This window comes from Pogoniulus pusillus, chromosome 13 (assembly GCF_015220805.1).
Source record: "Pogoniulus pusillus isolate bPogPus1 chromosome 13, bPogPus1.pri, whole genome shotgun sequence".
NCBI lineage: Eukaryota > Metazoa > Chordata > Aves > Piciformes > Lybiidae > Pogoniulus > Pogoniulus pusillus.
In genome coordinates, this window is record NC_087276.1 from 26,469,274 (window position 1) to 26,496,430 (window position 27,157).

The 27,157-nt window shown below is 49.7% G+C and overlaps 1 protein-coding gene across 5 annotated transcripts; it reads right to left on the reverse strand.

Annotated features, from left to right (window-relative positions):
• Nucleotides 1-5,977: 5,977 nt before the first annotated feature.
• On the reverse strand, nt 5,978-27,157 carry CHST12 (carbohydrate sulfotransferase 12). Of its 5 annotated transcripts, XM_064153665.1 has the most exons (9): nt 27,122-27,157; nt 21,313-22,107; nt 19,831-19,974; nt 19,268-19,456; nt 18,236-18,670; nt 17,827-17,946; nt 17,093-17,200; nt 15,352-15,449; nt 5,978-7,846 (listed from the first exon to the last, which is right to left on the reverse strand). In XM_064153665.1, the coding sequence occupies exon 9, from the start codon at nt 7,749-7,751 to the stop codon at nt 6,492-6,494; it is 1,260 nt and encodes a 419-aa protein (XP_064009735.1). In that variant the 5' UTR covers nt 7,752-7,846; nt 15,352-15,449; nt 17,093-17,200; nt 17,827-17,946; nt 18,236-18,670; nt 19,268-19,456; nt 19,831-19,974; nt 21,313-22,107; nt 27,122-27,157; the 3' UTR covers nt 5,978-6,491. The 5 variants fall into 5 exon arrangements, with proteins under 5 accessions (XP_064009735.1, XP_064009736.1, XP_064009737.1 ...); XM_064153666.1 differs by lacking the exon at nt 15,352-15,449; XM_064153667.1 differs by lacking the exons at nt 19,268-19,456; nt 19,831-19,974.

The following is a 27,157-nucleotide window of genomic DNA, read 5'->3' on the forward strand; positions in this document are numbered from 1 at the left end:
CTACCACTCCCCCTTCAGAGGGGACAAACAGAAGAGAGCTTGAGTAATTCACTGAAGGGCTTACAGCAAACAATTAGCAGCACTGCTAATTAAAAACATGCTTCTCAGTTCTGCCTCGTGATTTGAGGAGAAGAACGTGGTCCATGGTATGAGTCCCTGGGTTTCTAACACCTGTGTTCACATCAATCCCTGCCACCCTGCATCAAATCACATCACAGCCTGCAGATCACCACCTCTTTCCACATACAATCTCCAAACTTCACAGTGCAGAGGACAAGGACACCAACACCTGAAAAGCCAAAGAAATAAAAGCCAATAGTCTCAAGGCATAAATGGTGAGCAAAGAGCACTGAACAGCCCTGTTCACCTGCCCAGCTCCCTCTCTGGGGCAGTCTGCTAGAATCCCTGCACCACCCTCCATTACCACCCATAGATTAGTTTTAAATCATCTCCTTTCCTGTGGCTTTCCATTAATTCCATGGCAACAATTAATTTTCCAGTCTCATAGAAAGGCTCAGGAAGAAACAAAGAGGCTGCAAAAAGGTGATTGCTTTCCAAAGAGTATCACAACAGCTTTCTTGAGGGGCCTCAAAGGCCTCAAGGGGAAGATCTGCTCCTGAACTCCCCATCTTTCATTTGGCCTGTCGATGGCAAGAGCCCAAATCTGTGTACCCTGCTGCTGGCAATCAGATAGATCTGCTCCCAAAAGGCACAAAAGAGGAGCTGAGGCTGTGACTCAAAACCTCCCAAGACAAGGAAACACCATCTTGCAGGTGGGGCAGTTGGATTTCCTGAGCATTGAAGAGCAAGAAAGGTTCTGTTTCAAAGAGGTTTGGCTCAGGGTGCCTGAACCCCCAGCCAGAGAGTGTTGGTGTGGAACTTCCCAGCCTCCATGTCAAAGGGTCAGGCTGCTGATCTCCTATCTCCCTCACGACAGGAAACAGCTGCTACAACTTCTCCTTACTTTTTTTTTCCTTATTCCTATTTTATCTGAAGCCATCTCTGAGCAAGGCAAAAGCTCAAAAAGCAGAGACAAAGAGGGGCTGTGAGGACATCAGGTCACCACAGCCAGCCCTGTGGGAATGCAACATGGCACATGACGATGCTTGAAGGGACACTGAGAAGAGAAGAGGGGAGAGGAGCTTTATGTCTTGCAGGGAAAAGGCAGCAGAGCTTGATTTCCAGCTCCAGCAGCAAGCTGGCAGGCAGGGGATGAGGGGCACTTACTCTCGAAATAAAGCCGTACTTGCAATCACCACCCCACGGTGACCCAAGGGCTGGGCAGTGTGTGCCAGGCAGGCTGCACGGAGAAGAGCTCCTTCTGAGTGCCACAGCCCGGCTGCAGGTTTGGTTGCGCTTCGCTCAGGCGCTTCGCAGCACAGCCGCAAGGAACCGCTGCTGTCAGCGAGTGTGAGAGACAGACCCCCGCTGCCTCAGGAGCCGGGCTGCGGGAGCAGCCCTGCCCTTTGTCACAGCCCAGAAACAGCAAAGGGGTTTCAGCCGGGCCACTGCGGAGTGGCACAGGCCCAGTGACTGCAGCCAGAGGCTCAGCCAGCCGCGCTGCCCTGCTGAGCATCACTCCCGTCCCAGCTCGGGGCTCTCCCGCATCGCTCCCATCCCACAGCACTCAGGCGAAATGCCACCCAGCTCCTGCAAGGGCAAACCTCAACCTCCACCGCCCAGGATAGATTCCTAATTTGATTTAATCGAGGAGAGAGTAGAAGAGCTGCGTTATGCCTGCTCCAGACCCAGTGCCACCCACCCTCCCCATCTCTTCCCCGGCCAGCCATATATCGACGGCTTCATTCAATTCTTCACTCTTTAATCTCTTCCTTCCCCCTCCTGCCCTTGCCTAGGGGCTTTACGAGCAAGGCCATCATGGGCAAGTCCTTAAATTCAAGCAACACAACTTGCTTGTAAGCCACCACACCCCGCACCCTCCCTGGCACCGTTTTGCACCACAGCCACGCAGCCCCCTGCCAAGTCACCGGCTTTCCCCGCGGCTGCCACGAAGGTCCGGCTTACATAAGGAGGAACAAACTAGCTTTTCTTCACCACCCTTTCAATGCTGCCATTCATTCTCTGCCCTCCATCCTCCCAGTGCCACCTTGAAGGATGGAAAACACACGGCCAAAACACTTCACCTCGCACGCTATGGCAGAGTGATTTTTTTCTTGTCCGTGGGTAGAGGGTCAACAGTTTTACCCTATTAAAGCTCATGGGAGTTAAAGGGTGAAGGAAAAAGCTACTGAGATGCAAAGGTATTCACGTGTTAAGGACAATCTGCACCCTGGCAAAGCCATGTCACTGCTCAAACTGCAAAGAGCTCTGAGGCTTGACAGTGCTTCTCCCGAGGACGCAGGGGCTGCAGGGCCAGGTCACACGTGTCCCACTGCAGCAGCGAATCCAGCATCAGACAGCAAGAGAGGTTCTGCAAAGCCTTTGGCTCTGGTGCTGAGCAAGCACTAAAGCTGGGCTCAGTTCTACCCGACTGGAAGCATCTTGGTCAAACCCCGGGTTATTTTTTGCATCTGTGCACTGGTTCTGCCTGGTTAGAGACTCTGTGCTGACTTTGGCCAAGTGGTCAACCCCAGGGAAGAGCAAGCCAGAAAGAGAACAGGACATCACTTTGCAAGCTGAGCGAGAAACGACAAAGCCAGGTTTATTCAGACACAAGTAGGCTGCTTTAAAGCATTTTTGCATCCCTTATAAAATCCGTACTAGCATCATAACCATCTCTGCTCCAGGATTTTTTAGCCCTCTTCTGACTCCAGGCCAGCACAGATGCATACTGCCTGCTCTTTCCAAACATTCTGCCATTATTTGTCAAATACCAAATTCCAGCTCCTCTAGGAAACCAGCAGGGAAGGAAGCATGGCTGGTTGAACTCTTTGTCTCTCTCCACACACACACACCCACTTGTACATCGACAGAACAGACTGAGAAACCCACCAAAAAATGCACATTCCCAAAGCTGGAGGCTACATCCCAGTTTTGGCAGCTCAACGGCCTTACCACAAAGCTCAGAGCAGCCTGAATCTCCTTTGACTTCTTAACAATACACTCACAGCAGTGGAAGGGTGGAGAAAGGCTTCAAAAGAAAAGAGCAGCAAGGGATAAGCTATTTTGAACCCAGAAGGCTTCTACTGGAAAGCAAACCCTCAAAATCTAAGCTGTACTGCTCCTCCCAGCAAGTGCTTTGAAGCATGGCAGTGGGACATGAGAGCTGACAGCAGTAGCACATTGGTTGGGTATGGGTCTACAAATACTAAAATGTCTTAAATGCCAGCAAAGGCTGCACTTGATGAGGTGAAAGAGGGAAAGTACAGAAGACAGAATCCTCAGTGGCCTTACACCTTCTACACACTCTCCTGACTACAGCTCTTAGGGAGACAGGTGAAGCTTTGGAATGCAGGCAGCTTGCTGGGGCGCTTGGACCTTGGCACGATACAGAGTGGTGTTAGCTGGAATTTACCCTCTTCAGATGCAGAGAGGCAGGGAAAACCAATATGGTCAAGGTCCCTGCTCTCTAGCCAATATCCTCAAAGATAGAGAGGGCTTTTTCTTCTATTGCTGTTAAATTCCAAGGCTTAGACATAAGGAGAGGACACACCCTCACACCCCACGGAGCAGCTGCTGTACAGGATTTGCAGCCATTTTGCACCTTCCCTGTCAACTGCACAACCAGGACCTTGTTGCCAAAACGATGGTAGCAGCCTGCAACTCATTCCTCCTCTGCCCCGAGTGACTGACTGTCAGAGGCCTTGAAAAGACGCTCCTGGACTCTTGCCTGGGACAAGCCATGACCATGAATCACAGGAGAAGTGTGGCTGAGCAGGCAGCAGCTGGTTTGCAGGGTGAGCAGGGTACATTTTCCAAGCGCTGACTGAGGGGCAGGAAGAGACACGACCAGATCAAGAGGTGCAGGGGAAGCAGCTGGAAGGAAGTTTGCACAGTATCTGTGCTACAGTCCCAGCCACCCACATCTACACATACTGAACATCAATTAAACTCAAATTAAAAGGGAAGAAAAATAAACACTATGTAAAGAGAAGAGATGAAAACATCCACGCTCTGCCTTTGAAGAGCGAGATGAACCCACCCCGAAGAAATGTAAATGTAGCAGGAACCAAGAGACTCTGGGGATTATTCATTACAGGAGATGAGATTCTGGACATCTTTCTGTTTTGCAGCAATTAGTTGGTAACTGGACAGAAAATTGAATAGATCAACACTTTTCTATTATTAGTTTTAAATAATGACTCAGAAACAGGCACTTCCGTTTTCCCCGAGCTGTGAGGAGCTAAGCACTGAGACCTGGATCGTGGCTTAAGGCTCATTTAAACTGCAAATGTCTCTGCAGAAATTACAGGAGAGTGCTGTGAATACAATGAGAAATAAACCCTTTGTAATTACCTGTCGTTTATAGGTTAAAAAGCCTGACACAGCACAGTCGCTAGGTAGGGCAGCCAGGAAGATGCAAGTGTACAGAGCTTGGGGAAACAAGGAGAGGGGAAAAGTCATGCCTGCTGGCAGCCTCAGAGAGAAAATGAGTACAAGGCCAATAAAGGAGGCTGCCCAAAACACAAAGATGCCTCCCAAAGCCAGACCCTGGACCTCAATCACTGACACCATCCACAGCCCAGGGAAATAATTAAGCATTTCAGCTCTACAACAGTTTCCTGCCCAATCTGCTAAGCAGGCAGTTTTTGCACAGCAATTTAGAGAGAAAGAGAGAAACAGATTCAGCTGATGAGACACAAAAAGTCTCTCGAAAAGCAGTAATTTCCTTTGGGAAGCAGCCCACATGCTCCTAGCACAGTGGGCAACCATCACTCCTGCAGCAGGTCCCAGCAAGGCAGATGATTAAATCTGCATCAGTCGTTTGGTGTAAACAGAAAGGCAGCAGATGAGGATGTGGCATCTCAAGCAGTCACTGGCACTCTGGAAACAAATGAACTTGGAGTTCATTTTGACACCTGCTTATTGAAGGAAATCTTTCAGGCCACCTTCTTGAGGGATAAGCACCTGCATTCCTGCCACATCCCCTTGAAGTGTGCACAGGAATGGAGGGCACAGCAGTGACCATGCCACAGAGCAGCAGTCACTTCCCCATCCCGTGACAGGCTGTGACACGGTGACCTGTGTTTCTGCCTAAGCTGCTGCAGTGTGAAGCCTGACCACCACTTTTGGGACAGCTGGTCCATCCAAGAGCATGCTCTGCCCATCCAGGTTGGCCACAACCCCTGAGAATTTCAGACACTCTCCTGTAATGTGACAGTAGAAGATGCTCCACACTAGCAAGGTATGCAGGGGCTGAGGAACCTCAGCTTTTCAGAAAGCACAGTCCCACCACCACTTTGCCAAAAACTATGGTGGTACAGAGATACTGCATTGGCCACCTACATGTCCTCAAACACCCCACAGGGCTCAGTGTCACTGCTCCCAACTGCCATTTCCTTCCTGTGACCCTGGTGTCACGCTTACCAGCTGAGAGCAGCACAACACCAGACCCTGGTGTCACGCTTACCAGATGAGAGCAGCACAACACCAGACCCTGGTGTCATGCCTACCAGCTGTGAGCAGCACAACACCAGACCCTGGTGTCACGCTTACCAGCTGAGAGCAGCACAACACCAGACCCTGGTGTCACGCTTACCAGATGAGAGCAGCACAACACCAGACCCTGGTGTCACGCTTACCAGCTGAGAGCAGCACAACACCAGACCCTGGTGTCACGCTTACCAGATGAGAGCAGCACAACACCAGACCCTGGTGTCACGGCAGCACAACACCAGCTCAGTGCTGCTTCTGTAGGGCTGCCTGGCAGAGTCAGGCACTAACCCATCCCACCCAAAGCAACCTCCATTAAACACAGCTGACAAAGGCAGCACCACCAAACCCAGCTCCCCGAGTGCTCTGCAAACCTTGGCCCTCCCAAACAGCAGCCCTGAGACAACACACAGAGGCAGGAGCATCATTTCTTGGGGTTTTCTTTTACTTTTTTTTTTCCTTTTAAAGTATTTCTTTACTATTACACCTTCCCTTCCTTTGCCACAACACCCTTTGTATTAAATATCTTAAATATATTAATTTCTTTTTTAAAAAGTATTAATAAAAAGCTACTGAAGGACACGGCTGGCAGAGTGACCAAGAGCAGCAACCCACTGCAAAACGTGGGGATGCTTTAAAAAAAACAAAACAACAAAAAAACCCCACCCCAAAAACAACAAACAGAAAACAAATGATAACCAAAACCTGACTTTTTTTTTTTTGCATATGCAGGGCTGGCTGGAGTACCCTGGACTCTGGCATTATTGCAAACGTGGAAGGGGAAGCAGTAGACAAAAAAATATATTCCATTGTACCAACCTGTCTGGGGGGGGGGGGGGGAAAGAGTTAAAAGAGCAAAAAAAAAAAAAAAAAAAAGGAGGCTTTAAACATTTTTGGTATTTCAGATGTCCCCTCCCACACCCACCACCCAATCACACTTAGTCTTTGAGCAAGTTTTCTGGCTTAGGGTAGCCAAAAAGTACAAAGTCTGCTTCATAGAGCTTATAGAGCTGCTGCCTCCAAGCCAGCGGGATTTTGGCAAACCAGTTATCTTCCCAGCTGCTGGCAGTCCTGTTGCGGTAGCTGGGGGGGAAGTGAAGCAGCCTGTCCACTTTGAGGAGCTGCAGCAGGTAAGCAGCATCCTCGTCCAGCGTCTCCAGCTTCCCGATGAAATCGTAGTCTATCTGGCACGGGTGGCACAGGCGGTAAATCTGCCTCCAGTGCTCATTGAAGGGGACCATCTTCTCTGTCCTGGGATCCAGCAAGTACTGGATGAAGTCAGAAAAGGAGACTTTGAGGCCCGCCTCGAAGGCCTCTCTAACAGAGGTGGGGAGGTTGGTACGGTTGGAGTAGAGTTTCAGCATGGGGATGGCAAAGCGCTGGTAGAACTCCTCGTTCTCCAGCTCAAACTTGCTGCGGAAGGCAGAGATGAGGCGGACAAAAGGGTCTCGCACGAAAAGAAACTTGGTGTACTTCTTCAGCTTGATCTTCATCAGGTGCCGAGAGAACTTCCCATAGCGGCGCCAGAATTTGTTGAAGGTCAAGTGAGTGCTGGTGTTGTGGACGTGTTCTCGGGGGATATCCAGGGGGTTCCGGTACGGGACCCCCTGGTCCAGCAGGCTCTCACTCAGCACAATCATCACCCGTTTCCAGTTGGTGCAGGCCACTTTGGGGACGTAACAGTAGATGATGCCGTGGCGGTCATCCACGATCAGGTGGTTGAGCTCATAGTTTGGGATGTCATCAAAAGAGCGCTCCTTGGTGGGGAAGGTGAGGCTGGAATTGGCACAAAACTCCCGCAACGTTCTCTGCCTCTCAATCTGCAGTTTCTCTTGGTCCAAGCTGGTTTTGTCACTGTGCACTGACCAGTCGTAGCCTCGCACGTTCTCCTCCAAATTGCTCACCGCAGGCTTGCTGGAGCCCTGGATGAGTAGCTGCTCCGGCTTCCGAGGAACGGAGCCGTTCTGTTTCAGGCTGGAACTAAGCAGCTTGGCCAAAAATTCATCCACATCTGGCAAGGTTTCCCAGCCTTCACCTGCTGTGATACCAGGGATAGCTCCTGAGGAATGAGGTCTGGAGAAGGATGTATGCAGGTAGAAGTGAGCCGTTCCTACATTGTCCCAGTACACAATGATCAGGAGGATCATGAAGACGGAGACCAGCACCACAGAGAGACGGAGGAGCCGTGCTTTGGTCATCCTGACACCTACTGCGATAGCTGGAGCTCACCTGCAGTCACCCCTGGCTTGCAGAGTGAGGCTTGGGACTCAGCATGGTGCTGCAGATCAGGAGCCTGAAAAGGTATGAGGAGAAAAAGAAGTTAGTTGAACCATTACTCACTCTGGTTTGGAGAGAATGGACCTGGTACAATCAACACTCATCATGGTGCATCGGGAGAGCTCCGAGAGTCTCAGACACCCACAGAGACCGCATGGAGAAGAGCTGAATGGCCAAAAGAAGGCATAATGTGGTGTAATCTTACCAGTTCCCATAGCAGTTATGGGGTTTCCATCAACCTGAAGCTTCTAAAGTCGTGTGATTTCAAGAGAAACTCTGCTTTCATTGGGAAAACAAACTAACATCAAACATTTCAGGTCTAGAGCTTACAAAGGGAAGTTTGAGAGCACTATAAAGTACAAATATATAAAGCATGCAGAGCCAGCTACCTTTCAGCCCTCATTGATTTTTAAACACATCTAACATACCACAGGAAGAAAGAGGGCTCAATCCATGATTTTAGCTTGTGCTATCACATCGTGGTCTCATCTGCCCACAAAGATGCTCTGCACCACTGTGCTGAAAACAAAAACCTTACTGCAGTCAGAAACTCATAGCTGAAGATGCTGTTGCCTCAGTGGCTGAATTGAGCCCTTGTTGGGAAAGCACCACTGACCTGAACACACCATCTTATCTAACCTGTGTGGAGGTACCCAGTAGACATCATGATCATGACCCTTCCTAGTACTACTTCGTTTTGTCAAGAAGAGAGATTAGTTTTCCCACAAAAAAAAACCCAAACAAGAGCACATGGCCACTTAAAAGCCAGACATCAGTAAAAATCTCAAGGAATGAGGAGTTGTAACTGAATGATTTCTGAGATTAAGGATGCTCTGCTAAGTATTTGTCCCTGTCTGGACTCTTTTCCCAGTTTAATGTGTCTTTTATTTCTATCACACTCGTTCCTAACAGTTCTTGATCACCAAAGACAGGTCAGAAATCATTGGCAAAAGGAGATCTTTTCTGGAGGATGCAGCAAATACTTCTATCGGTCCCATCCTTCCATTGCCACCTACTTCCCTGCTGACTTCCAACCCTTTTCCACCAGCAAGCTCCTCAAGGCAGTTCCATCTCCCCATCCTGCTGCATGTTTTCTGGTTCAAGGCTCCACACAGAGGCAGGCTGGCAAAACAGCCTTGCTCTCTCCCCAAGTTATCAGGGAGCCAGTGCCTACAGCCAGGGAAGAACAACATAGTAAAGTGAGGAGCAGCTATGTAGTATTTTGGGAGAGACACTGAGGTTTGCTTCTTTACAATTTCTCTCTGCAAGGTTTAACATCAAAAAACAAGCCAAAAGTAGTGACTCCAATCTTCTGCTCCACTCCAAGTACAGTCCAGCCCCTGATTACAACCACAGAACAGTACCTACAGACAGCAAACAAGACCTGCCCTTTCTGCAGACATCCCTGTTCCTCAAACGACTTCAGAACAAATCCTACCAACATCAGCTCTGAAAACAAAACCACTTCATGGTAAGCTGCCCTGAAAAGCTTTTCAGAACAAAGACTCACTTCCTCCAGAAACGTGGAGGTTGCTCCTGCCACCTTTAAATGCCACCAATTCCACCCATCCCCATACAGGGATGTGAAGAACATCAGAGTCCAGATATGCAGAAGTGCTGAGCTCTGTCATTCCCAGAGGGAAATGTGCTCAGTGCCTTTGAAGCTCACATCAGTCTTGCATTGAGTGACTTGTCTAAAGAGCCATCTGCATGGCTCTGCTTATGCCTCAGGGATATCAGGTTTTAACAGTCAAAGTCCTGGTATCAAAGACAAGAGCAAAAGCATTAGACAGGGACTTAGTAACACACAGGAACAACAGCAGATATGGTTACATAGCAAAGTATTAGCTCAGTTTGTCCAAGAAGACATGAAATGCAGAACCCAAAGTTCAGGGGGTTTCTACCCTGGTGTGTTCAATTACACTTTGGAGGTAGGGAAGAGCCAAAAATACAGTGCAAAGCCATGTGTGAGGCTACAGCTACATTTAAACATCAAACACTGCATTTTCCAGAGCCAGGCTCCTACTCTGCACACAAAAAGGACCCGGCAGAACTGCAGACATAACACTTTACACTCCGTGGAGCAAGAAGAGGGCATTACTCAGCAGTAATTCTCTACACTAAGCCAGTCAAGACTGAGGATGGAGCAGATCTAAGAAGAAACATGCAGAGAGAGAAGCCTTGGAGTTCAAGAGGGGGAAAATTACATATGTGCGTCAGCACTTGAGGCCAAGCATCTCAGTCCACCAGCAGAAGATAATGGAGTGACACTGCCAAGCCCACTGCTTGGCACACTTCTGGGTTCACATTTTGCCTGAGTCTGTTCTTGCTCTCAAGCTGGTTTAGCTGCTCAGGGCAGAGACTGCTTCCTATTCTGGATGAATAGGATGCCCACTGTGCACAAAATCCCCAGCACACTAAGTTTCCAGCATCGTTTAGACCTTCAAGCAGGCTGGAACGTAGCAAGCCTACAGAGCTGCATGGAGCATCCCTCTGTGCCATCTCTATAACCAGCAGCTTCAGGCAGCACAGCAAGCAGCCTGCTAGCACTTCTGCAAAGCCATCCCAGCCGGGTGTGGACACATCTCCCTCCTCTCAGCAGCTGCAAGAGAAGCAAGAAAGGCACTGTGTGTGGCACGTCCATTCCTCAGGCAAATGGAAGGAGGCTTCTTGGTCACAGCCACCACCATAATGTAGCTTCACCATGTGCCACCCAGGGGCTCAGGCCTGCTTTCCAGGACACAACATGCAGGCCTGCCAGAGTCTTCATTCTTTCCAAGACTCGAAGCAGCGAGAGGCACAGAATCAAAATGACTCCACTTTTATTAACTCTATCAGTGCCAGAGAGGAACCCTATTAAGGAGCAACAACACAGCTGGATTCCCCCTCACAAGACAAACACTGAAGTCTGACTACGACACGTCCTCTTCCTGAGCACTTCATAGAAGATGCCAGCCTGAAAGCACAGATTAGAGGTTTCCGTGCACATCAGAGGAATGCAGCTCCATCCTCCCCTTGCAGAATCTAAAGGAAAAGCCTCCAGCAGCAGCCAAGAATTTACATTCAAGTTTAACCCAAAGTCACTAGCCAACAAGAACGTGCACCAGAGTCCACACAAAGCTGCTTCTGTGGCATGACGCTGGCAAACCGGGAAACGGACCAAGTGCTATAATCATCACACAGAGTCCCCCGAGCAGCCACCCCGTGATCATCTCCAACCTGAACCTGGCCTGGCTACGAACAAAGGACTCCTCTTCCCATCCCAGGCCTGAGAAAGGCACTGAGGTCCAAGGTCACTGGTCCCATCCTCTCCTGTCACAAGCTGTCACGTTGAACACCCCTTGAATTCTCATTCAAAACCAGAAAGAGGGAAGGATGTGTCCCCAGCACTCTGATTGCAAAAGCTGTTTCAGATGCAACTCTTTAAAGATTTGCAAACCTTATTTGTGCTTCACAACCCCACTGTAACTGTTTGTTGTCAGGGCAAGTAGCAGATTAAGTAATTCCTGTCTCTTTCTTCCTTTCCTCTCTGCTTTATGCAAGGACTATTCTCTCACAGCTTCTCTTTACAAAAGAAAGCAGCTCCAGCTCGCTTACAGGAGCAGCAGGGCCTGCAGAAAATAAACGAGCTTACACATGGCTATTTACTGCAGATATGGGACAACAACCCTTCTCCATCTACAGTGATGGTTTAGACAGGACTGTGCCTCCAAAGGCTTGGGTGCAGATACCACATCTTCTTTCTTGGTGTTCCCCCAGGCTTATCCCTCTCCCACTTCTAACTCTTTGCAACTCCTGTCCCTCTTTGCTTCTAACTCTTTGCAACTCCTGTCCCTCTTTGCTTCTAACTCTTTGCAAGGAAAGGCACTAAGCGCCAGCCCACCTCCAACACCTACCTGTTCTAACATGAGAAGATACAGGATTTTAGGCAGCTTGCTTGGGTTTTGCCTGCTTCTGAAGATAGGAAGAGGTAGAAAGAGAACTTTTAAAAACACACATGAAAAAAAGAACAATTAAACTTGATGTCTTCCCTTGGGACAGAGGTCCCTTCAGCAACAATCACTCAGCTCATGCAGCCTTCTTTACCCACACATCTTGGTACACATCTACTGTCAGTCACACTTTGGGAATAAGTGGGCTCTAGAGAAGTGGAAGCAGTTTAACCTTCTGCAGGTGCAGGGGAACAAGTTCCCACTAGCTAAAGTAGCTGGACACTGTACCAGGAACCAGAAATAAATTTCATGCCCTTGGCCATCACTCAAGAAATTGCTTCTACGCAGCTTCCCCCAAATCCAGCACTCTTTGCAGAGCAGCTGAGTTTTAATCCACGCAATGGCACCAGAGGTTACATTCATATATATACACAGTATAAACAAAAACCCAGGGCCTGCTCTGCATTTTTAACCACAGCCTAACACATACATACTAGAAACCAGCAAAGGGACATCCTAACCTACCCAGCTACCCCCAGCACCTTCCCTGCCATCCTTGCCACAAAGCCTGGTTTGTACAAGCCTAGCAGCACCAGCTGCCTTTATTAACGCCTGTACTTGGAAACTGTCTCAAGAACCACATTTCTAGTATGTCCAAAAGGCATCTCCCAAGCGCTGCCGTTTGCTCATTACCCCTGCTGCAAACTTCAAGCACGCCCATGGTTCCCGGCCTTACAAACACAGGGAAGGTCTCAGCAAGCCCCAGTGCCTGCAGCCTGGGCCAGCAAGCCCCCGGAACGTTCGCTGTGTGTCGCGCAGGGGCCAGGAATGCACCCCCGCAACAAGCCCCCTGCTCCTGCCTTACCGCACCCCATGAGAGAAGTATCGTTCGCTGCCGTGCATAGCTCAGCTCCGCGCTGAAGTTTTGCCTGTGAAGTCCCTGCGAAGCAGGGCTAAAAGCCATGCTCTGCCGTTCGTACAAACGCTCCGCCAAGGAGGCTGCTCCTGGCTTTGCCTGTGCGGCTGCTCCAGCCGCGGCGGCTCCCGGGTCCAGCAGCAACACAACGGGCTCCTACCGGACCTCGGGCCCTGCACCGGCGGCAGAAGAGGTAAAACCAGCGTGCCACAGACTGGAGAAAAGGAACTGCCTCGCAGAGCCACCCACCACCCTTCAGACATCAACCGCCCCCCTGCCACCACCGGGGCATAAGGACGCGCAGCGCTCGACGCCCGGTTCCGACGGGGCCGCGCCCGCGGCACCAGCCAGTGCTCAGCCCTTACCTGGCTGCCGGGGACAACACAAGGAACCGCGGAGGGGACACCGTGCCCCGGACTGCAGTTCACAACCGGAGCTCGCTTGGCCCCGGCCCCGCCACAGGGCGGCACCCCTAGCCGGCACCGCCTCACCCGCCGCCGCCCAACCCGTGCCCTCAGGCACCGACCCCTCCCGACCCTGCCCTCTCGGCGGGCAGCGAGGGCGGCCCCGCGCTCACCTCCCGCCCCGGGCAGCGGAGCTCTCCTCGCCTCCTCCCGCCGCTACTCTCCCGTCCCGCCGCCGGCCGGGCGCCGCCGCTGCTGCCTCTCGCGAGACGCCGGGCCCGGAGCCCCCCGCGGGGCCGTGGCGCAGGCGCCGCTCCGCCCGCTGGCGGGTCCCGGCCTTGCCCGCCGCCTGCCGCCGGCGCTTCGCAGCGGCTTACGGCTGGGACCCCGGCACCGGGGGCGGCAGTGTCGGTGCGGGCCGGCGCGGAGCGCTGTCGGAAGGCAGCGGCGACAAGAACTGCGGAGCGCCTCCTCAAAGCCTTCTGGAAGGGCGGCTGCGGTGCCAGCCCCCCGCGCCGAGCAAACACACGGGGGAAGTTCCACCTAAACCATCCATAAATGCGGGGCAGGTTGGGTGGAGGACTGGCGCCCCTGCCCTGCCGGGGTATTTAATGTCCCTGCAGGCTGGGGGCTGCAGAGCTGAGGAGTCTTCCTCCAGCACGCGTTCTGCCTCGGAATGAGCAGTGGAAGAGCCAGCAAGGGGTGGGGTGGCAACAGTCCTCATCCCAAAACGGACACAGCATCCCAAGACCTGACAGCGCTGCTTGCTCCAAGCCCACAGTCGGATGGAACCAGCGTGAAGCTGGTTTGTGGAACAAAGTCCAGCATTTTGCACTCGAGCGCAGTAGCCTTCAGTAGAGATGACTGGATACAAGTCAAGGAAATGCCACTTGAAAAGTCCAGAACGTATTAAGCTCCCTTTGCTACTCTTAATTTGTGGTCAGAATGAGTCACACAAAGGTTTGGGTTGGAAAGGACCTTAAAGATCATCTAGTTCAAACCCTCCCTGACACAAGCAAGGACACATTCCACTTGAGCAGGTTGCTCAAACCCTATCGAGCCTGGCCTGGAAGACTTCCAGAGATAAGGCATGCACAACTTCTCCAGACAAACTATTCCAGCACTTCACCAGCCTCAAATCAAATCATCACTAACCCAGCACTGAAAATGAGCATGGTGCTGCTTTGTGCAGGAGATGGGGTGCAGCATCACCTCCATCACTTCCCAAAGCTTACGATTGCTAAGTTACAGATTCCACCTCCAAGATCTTCACCCCCAACTTCTACATTTAGCAACGGACTTAAAATGAGGGTTTAACAAACAGGGAAATCAGCACGTCATGTGGCTCTGTACTCCTCCTAACAGTCATGGCAAGTTCTCAAACTCTCTTACACAACATCCCATTGGAGATAACAGCCTCAGACCAATGCAGGCAGCTCAGACGTCCCTCTCCTTGTGTGAAATAGCTCTGAAGACTGTAACTTCTCATGGTGATTCAGACCAAGGGTATTTAATGGAGTTTTCCAAGCATATACAACTCCATTCTCCCTCACTTTTGGTGTTTGCAGGTCATGTGAGGTCTTGTAAACACAGGCTTGGCTCGAAACTTGCTGGCGCAGGTGTGTTTCACACACAGCCTGTGCTTATTTTATCTGTTGGTCCTTTTTTTGTGTCTTTGTTTATCTGAACAAATGTTCAGGTCCCTGACCTTCTACTTCACCATCACACCTCTTCCTGCTTCATTCTCTTTTATAGAATCATAGAGTCATTCAGGGTTGGAAGGGACCACAAGGATCATCTAGTTCCAGCCCGCCCCTGCCAAGGGCAGGGACACCCTACCCTAGAGTAGGCTGCCCACAGCCTCAGCCAGCCTGGCCTTAAACACCTCCAGCCATGGGGCCTCAACCACCTCCCTGGGCAACCCATTCCAGGCTCTCACCATTCTCATGCTGAACAACTTCCTCCTCACACCCAGTCTGAACCTCCTCACCTCCAGCTTTGCTCCATTCCCCCTAGATCTGTCACTACCTGAAAGGAAAAGTAACTGCTTGCCAGACCATCTTAAGCACTTGGATTGCATCCTCACTTCAGAGGATTGGAGCATTTTGTAAAAATACAAGTGATCTAAGCTTCTTCCTCATCATCCTCACAGATAGCAAAGGAAAAGGCATGGAGGAATAGGGAGCCTGTGCAGGGTCAGGCAGGGAGTCAGAAAGGGCATATAGAAGTCTTTGCAAGTGCTGAAGCTGTGACAAATGCAAGACCCTACCTGAGTTTGTCACCTTAGATCCTTCAGCAGAGCAAGGAGGGAAGCTGCTCCTGTTTGGGGCACTTGAGTCATTTACTCAGTGCAATGATCAGAACCACCTGAAATGCAGCAGATTTTAAGATCAGGGGAAATACTTTTTTAAAAGCCTCTTATAAAGGAGACTGCTGGCTGGAGACATTTGCTCCAAAAAGAAAAATAACCACATTCCTGCAGTTTACATCCAGGCTAATTCCTACCAGAGCCTTCATCTATCACCATGCTGCTTCTCTTAGCTGCTCCGTTGGCAGAAAAGAGCTTTGAGCAATCTCTGGCTGCTCTCACAGCCAAACATCTGCTCACCCAAACAGCATTCCAAGCATGCATTACACCTCCCAGTTTCACAGCAACACACAGGGACAGCAGGGAAGATCAGGGAAACTGTTTCTCAGGCAGTTGCATTGGGTTGTAATAGTCAGGGAGCCTTTTGGAAGCACGGGTGGCATGCACACTCCTGCCCTTGGGAGAATGTGCTGCTCGGGCTCCGTGCTGACATCTTCTGGGAAGTGAAGAGTGCTGGGGGAAGGAGTTTTTCCTCTTCTCTTGGTCTCATGTTAGCACTCTGCTTGTCTCAAGCTAGAGTGCACAGTACAGAGGAAAGGCTTGTGGTGGGAAAAGTAATCTACAACATATAAGGTCTCTCTCTTCCTGCTACCCTTCGTTCTGCTTTTCAGCACCACAACACAGAAAACAGTCCATCAGTCTGAAAACTGCAATCCCTTGGGACTACACAAAGTCCTGCTCCTCTCATCACAGAATCACACAGAATGTCAGGGTCTGGAAGGGACTTTGAAAGCTCATCCAGTCCAACCCCCCCTGCCAGAGCAGGATCACCTAGACCAGATCACATAGGAACGTGTCCAGGTGGGTTTTGAATATCTCCAGAGAGGGAGACTCCACAACCCCCCTGGGCAGCCTGTTCCATTGGCTGTTTCATGGCTTCTATTGAGGCTTCAGCTGGTTCCCCAGGTGAGCAACCAACTGCTACTTCTGCTGACTGCTGGCCCTGCATGTGAGGGAAAACGAAGCACTCAGTCAAGTTTCTCGTGGTTTGATTTGAGTCTTATTGCAAATCTAAACGGGGAAGAGGTAGACCACCATGGTCTGTGCAGGTGTAGGTTTGGCAACAGGCACTAGGATCTGCATGACTGTCTCCAGAAAATCCCAGGGTGAGACTTTCAGTGGAAGTGGTCTGTTGTCACATGGCTAAATCAAACTAAACTTTGTGCTTCACATATGGGTCATGAACAGCTCTGAAAAGGTTATTTTTCTTGAGAGGTTGGGTTTGGCTAAGAGGGAGTGCAGCTCATTTTGGAGCACTGCCCATGTCATCTGTGGGGTGTTTTTTAACCCATGGGCTGTAACCCCCTTGCCCACGTGACTGCTTTCCCAGTGGGACCATCTGTGTTGCATTTACAGCTCTCCAGGTTCAGATTGCAACAGAGCAAGAGCTGAGGAGCACAGTAGGATCATAGAATCAACCAGGTTGGAAGAGACCTCCAAGATCATCCAGGCCAACCTAGCACCCAGCCCTAGCCAGTCAACCAGACCATGGCACCAAGTGCCTCATCCAGTCTCCTCTTGAAGACCTCAAAGGACGGTGCCTCCACCACCTCCCTGGGCAGCCCATTCCAATGGGAAATCACTCTCTCTGTGAAGAAATAGTGCCTCCTGAGCCAGCCAAGATGAAACTTCACATACTCACTCTTGACTTGCTTCTGCAGGACCCGTCCATTGAGGTGAGCAGCGTTGCTCTGTGGGCTGGTGCTTGCAGGAGTGTTTTCTTTTGGCAGCACCTCCTGTGGGGTCCCCTCTATATCAAAGGCAGGCAGAACTTCATTGTAAATGATGCATGGTTTGAAAAGATTTTGCAGTGCATGAGTCATAGCTAGCCAAGGGAAATTACAGTGTTCTAAATCAAAAGTTAACTACTTCTTTTAATAAAGGAGACAACAGTTAGCATCAGTGAGCAGCTCCTGCCAGAATGGAGAAGGATTCTGGCTACATTTCAATGGAATTTGGGTATCCAGTTCCCCTAACCTTGTCCTGGCCTTGTGGATCTGCACAAAGAAAACAACTGAAGCTGACAGATGGTCAGTGCAGTCTGTCATGTCTTGGTCTCTCTCTGCTGAGCCTTGCTTTGGTTGTGAAATTCTCTGAATGACTACACAGGGATCAGCAACTTGTTGCACGTGAACCCAGCTGAACATTAATTCTTCCCCCTAGGTTACAGAAGTGTAGTTGAGGTAATGTTCTGCAAAGGATATACTTTCTTGCTCATCAAAAGCTACTCAGAGCACATTAAAAAATAATTAAAACCCAAGTCCAATTAGTAATAGCTCTGATCAGCAGCCCTTTACTCTGGCTTATTTCTCACATGACAGTCCATCCTTTCCATCAGAGTTGATGCAGGATGTCACCAACTTCTTTGTCTCCTACCTGAATGGTGGCCAGTAGGAACCTTTGTGGCAATGGATATGCTACTTGCAGCTTTTGAGTGATGGAAGAGTCTGGCTTGGTGCTGGTGGTCCTCACAGGCTCTGTCAGCTTGTCCTCTGCCTGAGGGAATTGAACACAGACCTTTCAAGATCTAAAAGACACAGATTTAGCCTCAGTGGTGACGTCCCTCAACTCTGAGGTTAACACATTGCACCGAGATCCCCTCCCACCCAGCTGGTTTTGCTTGCTGTTTAGGCAGGAGCTCAAGAGCATTGTGGAAGAACTTAACTCATTTCCCCATCCAGTTTGTACTATGTTTCTCTACTGTATTTGAAAGCCACCTTAGCCCCACTGGGTCTGTGCCTTCTGCTCAAGCCACCCCCATTAGAAAGGGAAACAAACTACCTACTCTATGGCAGTTTGGTTCAAGAGAGCGAGCTCTTTTCTTTCTGTCTGTCCTCTCAGGCATCTGATCTCTCCTGTTCTTCAGCACTCCTCTGGTGGGGGAGCACTGCCAGCTTCCAGCTGTGGGCTCCAACAAACTCCCAGTACGTGCACTGCCTCTTATCTGACAGTCTAAGGTGGAATTGGCCTCCAGATTCTTCAGCTCCTCAGAGAAGTGGGCTGAGGAGACTTTGCTCCCAGGACCTCTGTGTTGGGCTCTGGGACAGCAACTGGTTGCAATGAGGGAGATGCTTTTGGTGGGGGCAGTGATTTCCTCCAAGGTTTCCAGACTCAGTGGAATAGCATCAATGTCTGTAGGTGACTTTTGCTCATACATGTTTAGAGAGGTGAGGGAACACAGTCTGGGAGTTGTTTTGCCTGCAGCAACACCTGATGGTTTCTGTTAAAAGTCAAAACAAATGCAGAATAATTTGCTTTTCATTCAGAGCTTTTATACTTTCCCCCTCCAAAGCACTTTGAAACACTTAGAAGAAAACAACTTCTATGTATAGAGCAACAAAGGCAAAGCTTTTGGACTCTGTATCTCCCAGGCAGAGCCATGGCCACAAAATGAGTCAGCCGGCAAGCTCCTGACTCTCCCTCCTGTTCCAGGGTGCTGAGAGGGATCAGTCTCACCAGACAGCCATCAAATCAGGGCTCAGCAGATTAGGTAATGGCAAAAAAAGATCCCCTCACACCAGACTAAGCATTGTATTATGCATCCCTAGTTACGACACCTGTCACTCCACTGGACATAGCAGAGATTGTGTGGTTCATGCAGAAGGAGAGCCCAAATTTGAGGTGGCAGCTCAGCCTTTTAAATAAATCTCAAGCTTTAAATCCAAGGCTGGTTGTACTCTAGGAGCAGTTTTATTGCCTGCCAAGGTTTGCTGTCCTTACATACAATGAATTTAGCTGTGATACATGTTCTTTCATCGCAGCAGGAAGGTGATGTCCGAGACGCACATGCCTTGAGTTCAGTGCCTGCCATGCTGACCTGCTGAACTGGGCTTTCTGGCAAACCAGAGAAGGTTGGGCTGAGATGCATGTCCTCCTTCTTACAGGGTGAGGTTTTGGATGATCTGCAGCTGCCACTGTGAAAAGAATGCTTCAAGAAGCCAAGGGAGGAAAGTGCAGGCTCTTTATCAACAGGGAGAGATGAAACATGTCTAGGTGAGTTCTCAAGCTGCAGGGAAAGGCAGAAGCCTGATAAACATGGTAATAAAGAGCACAGCAAGGAAAGACTTCAGAATTCTTGAAGGAGAGAGATTTTGTGCCCTGATCCTGACAGGCTTTGCTATTTTATTAGATTTAGATGCTTAGCAGTCAACAGAAGCAAATCCAAACATTTCCCACAGCTCTTTCTGCAGAGAAGTCCCCTGCTGAAACTCAGAGCTACTTTGCAAATGCAGTATAGCAGGAAACTCCTTTCTAACTCTACATTCCTGTTCATAGAAGTTCTTCCAATTTGATGTCTCCCAGCTTAGGAGACTTAGCTGAGAGCTGCCACATCCCCAAGCCCTAGAGAATGAGTCTAATAATGAGAAAGATTTGCATTACCTCTCTGACTCGAGGGTGAGGGAGGGTATGGCACATCTGCTTTATCCCCCAGGGGAGATCCTTTATGCTCCCAGGTAGAGCCTTTCTCATCTCATCTGTATTAGAATCCAGATACTGATTTACATGCAGAGAATTGTTATGGGCCTGCAGAAAGAAGGGAGAATGAGATCCTCATCAGACTTTTCTCACTGTGAAGCCCTTTCTCTAGCCCTGGCTCCCAGCCTGTGGTCACAAAAAACACCCTTGATACCTCCTGTGCTTTTCCTCCAGCCACCTGCTATTTGCTCCCCTCCCATGGAAGGGCATCCAGAATAGTTTCATCTCTCATGTATCAACATGACTAGCATTAAGTTTATTATTTAAGGTGAAATCCAGCTCCTTGCCCTGTTCATTCTAGGCAATCATAATAAACAGGAGACGCTGCTGCTACTTGGACTCCCTGCTGAAGACTGGCAATTTCCTGGCAGCCCCTTACTGTCTGGAACCACACACAAGTTTTCCAGCAGGAAAGACCCAAAGACCTCAATAACAAGGAAGCTATGAGTAAGCAGAAGCTGCCAGAGAGGGTGGTCGTCTGTGCTTAACCGAAAGCAAGACCAGGAAGAGCAGATACTCAAAACATAAGGTCACTGAGCAGGATACTGCTAGGCTGCTGCTTTATGTGAGCCAGGCTAACTAGGCATGGAAATTCTTTCCAAACATATCAAAACAAGCAACTAGCAAGTCTTTTGCTAGCTGCTAATGACAGAGGGCTAGCAGCAACATGAGAAAATGTCTTGTCAGACCCAACAATAAACTAAAGCAACGACCTACCCACAAAAAAATTACCCCACCCTCAACCAAATCAACCAAACAAAACCCAGCAATGAAAAGGAGAAACAAGACAAATGCTTGCAAGATGTGCTCACCACAAAGGTGCTCAGAGGACTGGAGCAGCTCTGCTATGAGGACAGGCTAAGAGAGTTAGGGCTCTTCAGCCTGGAGAAGAGAAAACTTTAAGGAGACCTTGGAGTGGCCTTCCAGTATCTGAAGGGGACAGGGAAGGCTGGGGAGGGACTATTGACAAGGTCTTGTATTGGCAGGACAAGGGGTAATGGATTTGAACTGGAAGAGGAGAGATTTAAAATGGATGTTAGGAAAGGGTTCTTTGCAGTGAGTGTGGTGAGACACTGGCACAGGTTGCCCAGGGAGGTTGTGGAAAAAAGATCACATTGGGTGATTCTGTGCTCCACAACCTCCCTGGAGATGTTCAAGGCCAGGTTAGATGAGGCCTTGAGAGACCTGTTCTAGTGGGAGGTGTCCCTGCCCATGGCAGGAGGTTGGAACTAGATGATCCTTGAAGTCCCTTCCAACCTAACCATGCTATGGATTCTATGGTAAGACATCCAAAATCAGGCATTCTGGGTGGATTGTTCTTCAGCCTGCCATCAGAAAACAAAGCTCAGTGATAATGACAAAGCAGGAGCAAAGGTTCTGCTTTACCTTTTAACAGCTTCTGCTGCTGCCAGCTAATTTCTTCGCAGATCAGCACGTGCTTCTGCAGTTACTGGATCACAAAATCCTTCTGGCATAATAGATTCTCCTTGTACAGCCTAGTTGTCTGCAGCTCTGTGTTGCCAAGCTCAAATTCGTGGGCTCTGCAGAGGAGCCTTAGCACCTCCTGCTGATCCTCACTGGAGATTTGTCTGCGGAAGAACTCCTCCATCTGGGAGGTTTTTTCCTTGGCGTTTGCTAACTGCTGCTCCAGCTCTGCCTGAAAAAACTATGTAGGGGGTTGTCAAGGCAGTTTGGCTTCCTGGGAAGGATCTGAGCAATTCTCTGCTGTATCCTTCATGCTGAGATTAAAGTCACACCTACACAAAGTGTTTTGCTTGTACTATTAGTAGCCACCACAGAGGCAGGATGCAAACATCAGTCTTCCCGTGCTGCTTCCTTCAGCAGCCCAAAGTATTGAGGAGTCCAGGTGCAGTGCAGACACCATGCTGCTTTTGCAATGCCAGCCCAAAACTACAAGAACCTCTCCAAGTTATGCTGTTGCTGGCCAAGCAGGTGTCAGGCTCATAACCATAGGGACACCTTCACCTCCTTACCCTCAGGGCCACCATCTTGCGCTGCTCTGCCAGCAGCAGGTTGATCTCTTCTCTTGCTACTCTAACTTCATGAGGTTCAGGTGAATCTATATCCACTTTCCTGTCTTCTTCCTCTTTGTTTTCATCTTTCTCCTCCTTTGCTGACTTGTCTTATCTGCATGCACCTTGAGCCTTCACTTGTTCCCAGCTGCCAGCAAAGAAAAAGAAGAAGGGGATCTGTGGGACTTGGTGACAGAACTCTAACAGTACAGGCAGAGCCCTTCAGTGCACCTGTCCAACTTCTTGCATGGCAGCATCAGAAGTAGTTAGTCCAGGCTGCTGTAGAGCTGGGCAAACCAGAAGAGCACAATTAGCTTAGAATCATAAAATCAAGCAGGTTGGAAGAGGCCTCCAAGCTCATCCAGTCCAACCTAGCACCCAGCCCCAGCCAGTCAACTAGACCATGGCACTAAGTGCCTCATCCAGGCTTCCTCTGATTTGGAAGTCTCTCAGACAGACCTCCTATGTCAGCTTTGCAAAGCAAGGAGAGCAGTGCTTTTCCACCCCTCGTCACAAAGTGTTGTCTCTTCACAGGTGCTTCTGGAATATTTTTAGTCTCCTGAAGACTGTTTTCATAACAAATGACCCAAATCCTAGGAACTGTATTACTTAGAGACATTAAGTGAGTAATGAGTGACAATAAGAGGAAACTGGCACCGACTTACAGGTCATCAAGAGGAAAGGGATGCTGCTGCTTTCTCTGTCATGAAATCATACCCAGATGCAGTGCATCTGGATAGAAAATCACTTCATAAACACAGAGTGACTGGACCATGATGGGACCAACAATCCCACTCTGTGCTGCCATCCAGTTTTTCCTTTCAAATACAAGTCCAGAATGAAGTCCAAAAAGAGGTGAAATGTCTACTTCATACTTTCAGTCTTGAGATTAAACTGTGTGCTAGAGGTAGCTTGTGCCCTTATGAAGCTACATCAGGCAAGTGCACTGCAGGGCAGCACCGTCTATAAGCTGCAGCCTCTTTGTAAGTGCTAGGAAGGGTTAGGGATCTGTTTCTCAATAGCTGAAATCAGCTGTTGCAAACAGTGCCTTAATCTAAGGTCCAGGTGACTCCCAACCTTACCTGCTTTAAATCTCTGGTTACCTTTAGCAGACCACCACCCTCCCAAGTTTTTCCTCATCACATAGGTAAACCTCAAACCTGTACTTTATGTCATCCTTTTGTTCAGTGGGAGGACCCCCTGGGGTATTGGCTTTTCTCCTGATGAGTTTGAAGGTCACATATAAATTGTGCTCAAAGCTAAGGAGCTACTCACTCTGTGACTGTTAGGAGGTGTCTGCAGGTATCAATGTGCAGCTCAATGTTGGTGTTTTCCAGCTCCATCAGGCTGTGGCACATCTCTATTTGCTCCCTGAAAGCTCCCATCAGCTGCTCCCTCAGGGTGTTCATTACTTGGCCATTGTGTGCCTCAGACCCTTGGTGCTTCTCTGCTGCAGGAGATGACGTTTCTGATTTGATGCCAGGCCAGGCAAACTTCTGCCAAGCCCTCACAAGAATAGCCTGGGATTAAGCCTCTCAGTCCCTGTGTTACGAGGCAGGCATTGATAGGACTCTGCTTCATTCTGCAGGCTCTTGAAGTTAATCATGTGCTTAAGAAACCTGATATATCTTTATAATTGCATTATTAGCAGCAAAGAGGTCTCATTGCTACTGCTTTTGTGAGTATTAAGAGGATACTGCATTGCAGGGACATAATCTTTCCCACTTCATCCACCAATACCTTTGGTGGATGGAAATGACCTTGGGTATTGGTCGCAGAGACTTGCTATGCCTCATGTCTTGCCTCTCATAGACCTTGACTATTTTCATTTCATTCCTTGCCAGATTCCCTGACAAAAGAAACTCTCCCCAAGGCAGAACAATCAGTGTTTTTGCAGTTTTTCCCCCTTCCCTGTTTTGATTCGTTTGGTTTTTTATTTAATTAAGTGCAGTGAACCATACAGCAGAGCTCCACGTCCTGACACAACCCCAGAGCCCCTGATGGTGCAGGCTGCAAACTCGGTCACCTCTCTGTAAGAGTCAGCTCTTCCCGCAGCAAACACCACCACAGCTCTTTTCAAGGGCAGCTTTGGGAAATCTAACGTTCCCTTTTAACACCCCAGACCAGTGCTTGCTGCTGGCTCTACCTTGCAGATCCCCAAGGCTGGAGCTGACTGCACTCTTCTGCTAATCTTTGACCCTCGCCTTCAGGTGCTCAGTCTCACTGCAGAGGTCTGTGATGCTGCTGCTGTACTTGCTGATGTGGTAGGGAACATCTTAATTAGGAGTGCTGATACCAAATCAACATCTTCATAGATGATCTGGATGAGGGTATGGAGTCAGTCATCAGCAAGTTTGCAGATGACACTAAGCTGGGGGCAGATGTGGCTGGGTTGGAGGGCAGAAGGGCTCTGCAGCGGGACCTTGACCGCCTGCACAGATGGGCAGAGTCCAATGGGATGGGGTTCAATAGCTCCAAGTGCAGGCTGCTGCACTTTGGCCACAACAACCCCATGCAGAGATACAGGCTGGGGTCGGAGTGGCTGGAGAGCAGCCAGACAGAGAGGGATCTGGGGGTGCTGATTGATACCCACCTGAACATGAGCCAGCAGTGTGCCCAGGTGGCCAAGAGAGCCAGTGGCATCCTGGCCTGCATCAGGAATGGTGTGGTCAGCAGGAGCAGGGAGGTCATTCTGTCCCTGTACTCTGCACTGGTTAGACCACACCTTGAGTACTGTGTTCAGTTCTGGGCCCCCCAGTTTAGGAGGGACATTGAGATGCTTGAGTGTGTCCAGAGAAGGGCGACGAGGCTGGGGAGAGGCCTTGAGCACAGCCCTAGGAGGAGAGGCTGAGGGAGCTGGGATTGGTTAGCCTGGAGAAGAGGAGGCTCAGGGGAGACCTTATTGCTGTCTACAACTACCTGAGGGGTGGTTGTGGCCAGGAGGAGGTTGCTCTCTTCTCTCAGGCGGCCAGCGCCAGAACGAGAGGACACAGCCTCAGGCTGCACCAGGGGAAATTTAGGCTGGAAGTGAGGAGAAAGTTCTTCACTGAGAGAGTCATTGGACACTGGAATGGGCTGCCCGGGGAGGTGGTGGAGTCGCCGTCCCTGGAGCTGTTCAAGGCAGGATTGGACGTGGCACTTGGTGCCATGGTCTAGCCTTGAGCTCTGTGGTAAAGGGTTGGACTTGATGATCTGTGAGGTCTCTTCCAACCCTGGTGATATTGTGAAATTAAGATTTATTCTTCACTGCCTGTAGTTCCTCCAGGTAAGTGATGTGCTTTTTTAGACAGTGAGCTTCAACAAGGCAGCATCTCACTAACTTCAAGGAACCTCTTCTCAGATATTTTAGTCACCCATGTGACTTTCTGCCAGAATTCAGGGTTGTACTGAACAGGCTTGGGAACTGAGAACTAGCTAGAGCTGAAAGAGTGGCTAGGTGTTCAAGAAAAGGCTGAATGGGGCACTTAGTGCAATGGTCTGGTTGATTGGCTAGGGCTGAGTGCTAGGTTGGGCTGGATGATCTTGGAGGTCTCTTTCAACCTGGTTGATTCTATGGTTCTATTCTGCAGCTTACATTTTACCTGGTGAGCCAGAACACAGGAGCACTGCTTGCAGCATGGAACACAAGCTTATGGCTATGCTTTCAGCTGGAGGGGCACTCAGTGCTGTGATGGGGGAGAATTTTCCCTCCTGAGTGGGAGAACTGTAAAGTAGTGGTTTGCTCTAGTTGTGGGAAATTCCCAAAAGGTAACAGAGAAGAGCCAGGGAGCCTGTGTCCACAGGGAAAACACAGGGATCCACAAGCCTGAGGGGCCTGGAACACAAACCCTATGTGGAGAGGCTGAGGGAGCTGGGGTTGTTTAGCCTGCAGAAGAGGAGGCTCAGAGGTGACCTCATTGCTGGCTACAACTACCTGAAGGGAGGCTGTAGCCAGGTGGGTGTTGGTCTCTTCTCCCAGGCAACCAGCAACAGAACAAGGGGACACAGTCTCAAGTTATGCTGGGGGAAGTATAGGCTGGATGTTAGGAGGAAGCTGTGGTCAGAGAGAGTGATTGGCATTGGAATGGGCTGCCCAGGGAGGTGGTGGAGTCACTGCCCCTGGAGGTGTTGAATAAAAGGCTGGATGAGGCATTTAGTGCCATGGTCTGGTTGACTGGCTAGAGCTGGGTGCTAGGTTGGCCTGGATGATCTTGGAGGTCTCTTCCAAGCTGGTTGATTCGATGACTGTGAGCAGTGAAAACTCTACTGCAGATTGTTACTCATCTTCCTTCACCCCAAAAACTTCTCCATATTATTCTTTCTTTCTGCAGCCCCTCAATTCCTTTTCCATACCCAACATCTTCAGTGGGACACAGCCTACATATTGTTCTCCAAACAGTCATTTTCTGACCTCCATACCTCATATTTTACACCCAGGGCCATACCACGCACATCATCATCTGCCTTTTTAGGATTCTACTCTCTTGTTTTCACCCTCATATTCCTCCTTTTATTCATGACCCACACCATTTGCTTTCCTGCATTCCATTCATCTGCTTCTTTTCTGTCACTCATACTGAGCCCCTACATCATCCTGCACTGCACCCTCCTGAAGCCTGTTTTCCCTTCATCCACTGTCTCTTCTGTTCCTGCTTTGCAAGCTTTTCACCTCTTCCTCCCACCTTCTTGGGAGCTGTTTGGTCATTTACCTCTGCCTCGATGGTTTTGCCCAATAGGCATAGATCAAGGTCATTTGAGATTCTTCAGAGGAGCTACTGGCTGGGCTGATGTGTGCAATCATAACAGTCCTGCTGGTGCCTCCTAAGGAGTTCTAGAGGGGTGCAACATTGATGTGGTTAGCATGGACACAACGGGGGCTTGCTGCTCAGTGGTAACCTCTGTGGCTGGGTTATGCCTGTGATTCATTGAGATTCAGGTGGAGAATCCCAATTAGAAGCAAAGGAAGTGCTGGTAAGAGACCATTCATTAGGTTCCTCTCTCCATCAGCAACAAAATCAATAAGCAATTAACTTTCTATAAAAGAACTTTTGCAAGCAAGCTGCAATTTCCACAAGTATGCTGCCAGCTTCTCACTTCTAGTCCTACCTAACCGGGGGGCCACCAGGCCCCCCGGCCTTTAGATCCCCTCCACCATTCACCCAGTGCGCACCATGGGCACTCACCAGTGATGCCAGGAGGAGGATCCCTCTGCCCAGTTG